This window comes from Panthera pardus, unplaced genomic scaffold (assembly GCF_024362965.1).
Source record: "Panthera pardus isolate Hobbes unplaced genomic scaffold, ASM2436296v1 HiC_scaffold_8, whole genome shotgun sequence".
Classification (NCBI taxonomy): Eukaryota; Metazoa; Chordata; class Mammalia; order Carnivora; family Felidae; genus Panthera; species Panthera pardus.
In genome coordinates, this window is record NW_026527013.1 from 10,871,326 (window position 1) to 10,878,219 (window position 6,894).

General features: G+C 39.3%; 1 protein-coding gene across 1 annotated transcript; it reads left to right on the plus strand.

Moving 5' to 3' along the window:
* Positions 1-2,369: 2,369 nt before the first annotated feature.
* Positions 2,370-3,340, plus strand: LOC128775571 (olfactory receptor 7A17-like). Its single transcript, XM_053897519.1, has one exon. The coding sequence runs from the start codon at positions 2,372-2,374 to the stop codon at positions 3,338-3,340; it is 969 nt and encodes a 322-aa protein (XP_053753494.1). The 5' UTR covers positions 2,370-2,371.
* Positions 3,341-6,894: the final 3,554 nt, after the last annotated feature.

The window sequence follows — 6,894 nt, forward strand, 5'->3', positions numbered from 1 at the left end:
GGGGGGTGGGAGGGAGGGGAGGGTGGGTGATGGGTATTGAGGAGGGCACCTTTGGGGATGAGCACTGGGTGTTGTATGGAAACCAATTTGACCATAAATTTCATAAGTTAAAAAAAAAAACAAGTATGGTGCAGCACCTGTGTGCAATTTCTTTCAAGTCCAGTTTTACACTCTTCTCTTTTCCCAGTTCTTGCCTCTCTTCACATTTTTTTGCTTCACATTTTTTGTTTCACTGAGAATGTGTCATGCAATTGTAATACAGTTAGATTGTTTATTTTCACTTGGTGCACTGCATTCTAGGATTCCATCGGCCCCCTGAGTTTTATGTTTGCAATGACTTATATTCCGCAACTTTACTGAATTCGTTTATTACTCTAACAGTTTTTCTGGTTTTTAATGTCTTTTTTTAGTAACACCACCTTTTGTGAAGAGGAATCATATTACTTCTTCCATTCTGATTTTGATGCCTTTTATTTCCTTCTTTCCTTTCTTTTCTTTTTTCTTTTTTTGGCTAGTTGCTCTGTCTGGAACAGGCAATGCCACGTTGTGTAAAAGGTATGAAAACAAACATGCTCGTCTTGCCTTATCTTAGGGGTCGCTCTCAGTGTTTCACTATTGAGAATGATTTTAGAGGTGGGTTTTCATATGACCTATTTTGTGTTGTGGAAGCTTCCTTCCATTCTTAGTTTTTGAATGCTGTTACTATTAAGGAGCGCTCCACTTTGATTTTATTTTACCATCATTTTATTTTACCATCAGTTTTATTTACCATCAGTTGATATAATCATGTGCTTTTGTCCTTCATTCTGTTAACGTGTTGTACTGCACTGAAGGAGAGTTATTAATTAAACCATCCTTGCCTTCCAACTATAAATCCCACTTGGTCATGATGCAAAATCCTTTTCTACACTATGATCAAAAGCCTGCTCTGCTTAAATAAGTTCTCATCAATATTTCATGGGAATATTGCTCTGTAGTCTTTTTTCTTGCAATGGCTTTTCATGGCTTTGGTATCAGTGCAATGCTTACCTGATAGAATAAAGTATGAAATATTTCCCTTTGAAGACTTTGAGAAAGACTGATGTTAATTCTTTTAATTCTGTGTGGTTCTAGTGGTCCTTAGCCATGACCAGTACATTGGAATGCCTACATTACAAAGTGCAATTCTCCTAGGAGAAAGGAGCTCTTTGACTTATGGTGTAGCCTGTCCTCTGCTTTCTAAAAAGATGTGCTTCAGCTACAAGAGTATACGGTACCACAATAATGGAGAACTCTGTCTCTCTCCCTACCCACACTCATGTGTGTGTGTGTGTGTGTGTGTGTGTGTGTGTGTGTGAGTGTGTATGTATATGTGTGTATAGTGCAAAGAAAATTTATTAGTGAAGTACACACCCATAAAGCATTTATAGAAAGATGAAGCTGTCTTATGCAATAGAAAATGCAGCAATTAGACCAACTGGACCCAGAATAAAGGTAGAGAGAAAGACAGAGAATTATGCAGGAATGAATTATGTTCCATTTGTATACATTACATAAAATGTATCCTGTTGTAGACAGACATCATATATAACATATACATATAAAAATGATGGTGAACTGTGGTGTCCATTGCCTTAGAATGTTTCCACAGATGCAGAAGGCTTTGAGCTCTTCTCTCTGTTATTTGCATCCAACTCCTACTCCTGTTGTGTTACCTGCTCTGCTCACAACATTCTTTTTGATGTTGCCTGATGCTTTCATGTGAGCTCTTGATTCAAGTTCTTTCCACATGTGATTTCTCTGCCTTACGTGTTTTTTTTTTTCAAAGATATCTGCACGGTTCATATATTTCTTAGTTTTCCAGCTCAGAAGCTCCTGATCACACATGATACAAAGGCAGCTTTCCCTTCCACCTAGGACAACGTTGTCCTGAATTATTTTACCTGTTAGTTGTAACCACCACTTGAAACGTCATTTATTACTTTATTAATATTCTATTCCTCCTGTGAGACACACACATCTTGGACTCAGTCTTGTTAAGGTAAAACACACATCACTACTTTTTGCTATGCTTTCAACAACACTTGTCACAGTATAATTTGTAAATTTTGTTGGGTCAAAAAAAAAAGGTCTCAGGAAATTTATGGAGAAGAACATTGCTTTGAAAAATTGTTTTGATTCAGAACAAGAATTGCAAACAGTTTCAGACTCATGGAAAACATGGAACATTCAGATTCTCTGAAATTTTCTGGTACCTATTCAAGAATGGTAGGGAATGTATAATGATTAATGGGTGAAGTATGTTGAAAACACAGCATTTCTTCGATTCTGTGATCACTGCCTGTGCCTTTACAATGCTCTTGTCTCTGTTCCAGCTGTTTTCACCAGACACATGGAAGGAGGAAATCAAACCCGTGTTACAGAATTTATCCTCTTGGGACTCTCAGATGAGGGGGAGCTGCAGTCACTGCTCTTTTGGCCGTTCCTGTCCATGTACCTGGTCACCTTCACTGGGAACCTGCTCATGATCCTGGCCATTATCACAGACTCCCGCCTCCACACGCCCATGTACTTCTTCCTCTCCAACCTGTCCTTTTCAGACATCTGTTTCACCTCAACCACCATCCCAAAGATGCTGCTGAACATCCAGACGCAGAGTAGAGTGATCTCCTACAAAGGTTGTCTCAGCCAGATGTACTTTTTCATGCTTTTTGGAGTATTAGACACCTTCCTCTTGACCGTGATGGCCTATGACCGGTTTGTGGCCATCTGTCACCCACTGCACTACATGGTCATCATGAATCCCAAGTTCTGTGGCATCCTGCTCTTGGGATCCTGGGTATTGAGTATTTTTAACTCTCTGTTACATGACTTACTGATTTTGCGACTCTCTTTTTGCACAGATCTGGAAATCTTTCACTTTTTCTGTGAACTTAATCAGGTGATCCAACTTGCTTGCTCTGATACCTTCCTCAATGACATGGCAGTGTATCTGGCAGGTGGACTTCTGGGTGTTGTTCCACTCACTGGCATCCTTTCCTCTTACTCTAGAATTGTCACTTCCATTTTGAGAATTTCATCAGTGAGGGGCAAGTATAAAGCATTTTCCACGTGTGGGTCTCACCTCTCAGTGGTCTCTTTGTTCTATGGTACAAGCCTTGGGGTGTATCTGAGTTCTGCTGCTGCACAAAACTCCAGGACAAGTGCCATAGCCTCAGTCATGTACACGGTGGTGACGCCCATGCTGAACCCCTTCATCTATGGCCTGAGGAACATAGACATCAAGCAAGCCCTGGGAAAACCCTTTAGCAGAGGGACGTTCTCAGCATATAAGATGCTTTGTTTCAGGATAAAGAGTTGAGTAACAGGGCTCCAAACCCTAGAAAACCTAGATCATGATATTTGTATCAGTTCATAGATTGACAAACTGCAGTCTATCTTTTTACAGTATTTGATTGATAGAAGTTTTTCATACATTACGAGCAACTATTTCTTCTGTCATTTTTAGTGTTTATTTATTTTGAGAAAGAGAGGAGGAATGGGTGTGGTGGGACAGAGGGGTTGAAGGAATATCCCAAGCCACGTCTATCCTATCAGCACAGAGCCTGAAGTGGGGCTCAATGCCACAATTTGTAAGATCTTGACCTGAACCAAATCAAGAGTTGGACACTTAACTGACTGAGCCACCCACGCACCCCTGCCATAAAATATTTAATAAAGGAAATTGGGTGCATCTTAAATGACAGGAAAAGGCAAAGGAATGAGGGTATGCTGTTATTCCTGCCAGGGGAAGGCTTCTACCCCCTTAGATTATCTGCTTTAGGAAAAAGGAAATTTGTTATACCCAAGTCATACCAAGTATGAAAGTTTATGTTAACAACTCTAGGAAAAGGTCATATCTGGAACTGGAATCAATATGAAATAAACTCTATAACAACTCATATTTAGTCTGCAAGATCTAATTTTCTTCAACACAGTTGAAAACAGAAGTCCATTGAGGATAAAAATAGAAATCACAACCCATGATTCTTCAATTACTTTGTCACTGATCTACGTGATTCCCCTCAGCAGGCATTACTGGATTTCTACTAATGTTTTGATAGGCGGGACCATCCTCAGGATATATTCCTTGTCAGTTCCTACCATAATAGTCCTCACTTATAGATCACAAAAGCAAGGTGGGTATTCTGTCAGTGGCCAACTTTGTCATTTCTAAATATGCATCTCGGAAAGTGGGTATGAATAACAGAATAAATCTGTGGACTTGCCATGGTCTTTGTGAGACAGAGTAAGTGAACTCCTTCATTCACCACGCAACCTTTATGCCACCACTTTGATTGGGAAGCTGCAATGGCATTTTGCTTTAGTGTTAGAGCCAGAATCCAGTTTTCAAAAAAAAATGATCTTAGTATTTTCCTTTTTACCCCATTCACTCTTTTCCAGGTAGAAGGCCACAGGTCTTTTGAATTCTAGCATTTTGGTCAATGTTAACTCTTGCTAAGAAAACAAAGAGAGAGAATGCACAGAAGGGAGGGAGAAACAAAGGAGTGATGGAAGAAGGGAATAAAGAAAAATAGAAAGAATGAAAGAATGAGAAACAAGTGGAAGCCAATTTCTATGGAATACATAGTCCCTCTATGACCATTAAGTGAACAATGTGCTGTCACTACGGCAGGAACAGAATGGCAGTGTCGTACAGCTGGCATTCATGAAACATTAGGAACCTGCTGCTTCACGTCACTGCCTTTGGGTAAGGTTAGGAGGAAAATGTTGGTCATAATGCATGGCGGTTTTAGAAGTCCATCCTCAACAGGGGTGGGACCTGGGTCACTGAAAAGTCTCAGGTCTGACAATCAAGTGAGAGATTGTGACTCTTCCTTTGGGTGACTCATGTCAAACCTTCTCAACTCGGAACTAGAGTTGTTTTTCTTTTAAGTTTATTTATTTATTTTGAGAGAGACAGAGAAACCTGCAGTTTCACTGCCAGTGCAGAGCATGACTTGGGGCTCGAGCCCATGAACCATGAGATCATGACCTGAGCCAAAATCAAGAGTCTGCCGCTTAACTGACTGAGCCACCCAGGCACCCCGAACTAGAGTTTTTATATTTACATAGATTGTTAGGTCTTTGAAAATTCTATTTTATGCATCCAAATACCATGATCAATCGCCTTTTCCAAAGATCCCGGTGGCTTAATGTGTTGGCAAGAATAAGCTGGCTGTCCTGCTTATCACATTAATGCCTCTGATGGCCACGTGACTCACATATGGTGTTCGCAGTTCCGGACCACATTCTGTCTCCTGGGGTCAGAAGGAACTCATGTCAACTTCAGCAGCTCCCATCTTAGCTCTATCATACGTGGAAAACCACTACACAGCCGCTGTACTCCTCACAAATTCTTTTCTCAATCTCTTGGTGAATGTAATGACCTTTGAATCCATCTGGAGTGATATTTGGGTAGCGAGTGATTGTGCAAACATGAGAGATCTAATGCCACATTCCTGTTGGCTTGTACCTTGCTTTCCTTGTTATATATAGCTCTGTATAGCGGTACATAGTTCTCTCCCTCTCTCTATCTATATATATATAGATAGATTAGATAACTAGATTATCTAATTTGTTGGCGTACAATGTTTCATAACATTCTCTTATGTTCATTTTTCTATGGTCCACACTAATGTCCACACTTTTATCTCTTACTTCAGTAACTTATGTCTACTCTCTTCACTTCATTTCAGTTTATCTTAACTTCTGTTATTTTTATTATTGTTCTCAACAAACCAACTTTTCATTTCATTGATTTTCTTTCTTGTTTTACTGGTTTATATTTTTATTATCACAAATCTTTATTATTTCCTATATGCATACACATATATACTGTATAATAACATACTTAGGACCCTGAACTGCTTTTAGAACAGGCCATCACTGAATCCACACTTCAGTCAACTAAGCGATAAAAATATATTTAAATATGCTCATTTGTTCAAGCTGCCATATGGACCTGGGTTTCTGATAATCACTCCATCAAAATATTTGGTTTGCTCAAAAATTCCTTTCCATATTCCATCAAGCATGATCAGTAGAATTCATTCTGTTGTGCATTCATTACATTTTTATTAAAAAATTAGAAAAATCTCACAACTACTTGGATACCTTAATTTCCATCATATATATATATATATATATATATATATATATATATATATATATATAAATGTTTATTTATTTTTGAGAGAGAGAGGGAGAGAGCAGGGGAGGGGCAGAGAGACAGGGAGACACAGAATCTGAAGCAGGCTCCAGGCTCTGAGCTGTCAGCACAGAGCCCAATGGGGGGCTCAAACTCATGAACCACGAGATCATGACTTGAGCCTAAACTGGACACTTAACCAGTTGAGCCAGCCAGGTGCCCCTTAATTTAATCTTATCTAAACTTTGCATTTATCTCTGTGGTGTCCTGAGATCCGACGTCAGATGTTGGTTCAGGGAAGAGGAAAAGGAATGGACATGACAAGAATCGGCAGGCATCCCCTTGCAAGGTGAATGTGTTTTAGGTGAAGTGATTACAAAGCTTTTAGACAAGGTACCGTGTGGCTCATCAGACAGGTCAAGATGTGCTGTGTGGGCCAAACTGAAGCCTCTGTGTAGTTGGACAAATTAGAGTATTTGAATTTACCCAAATCCTAGATTCTTTCTACTCATTATTGTTCTCAACTGCCTCTTTACAAATGATGCCTTGAATTTTATAAAAGACATTTAGCAGGCTATGAATTCAGCTTATTTTGTAGCACATCCATATATGAGATCTGACTTTGTTTTTGTTCCATTCCCATACTGAGATACAGCTTTGAGAGATCAGAGATTTGATTTATGCAGTTCTGTATATGTCCTGATTATTGTATTCTAAATAATCTG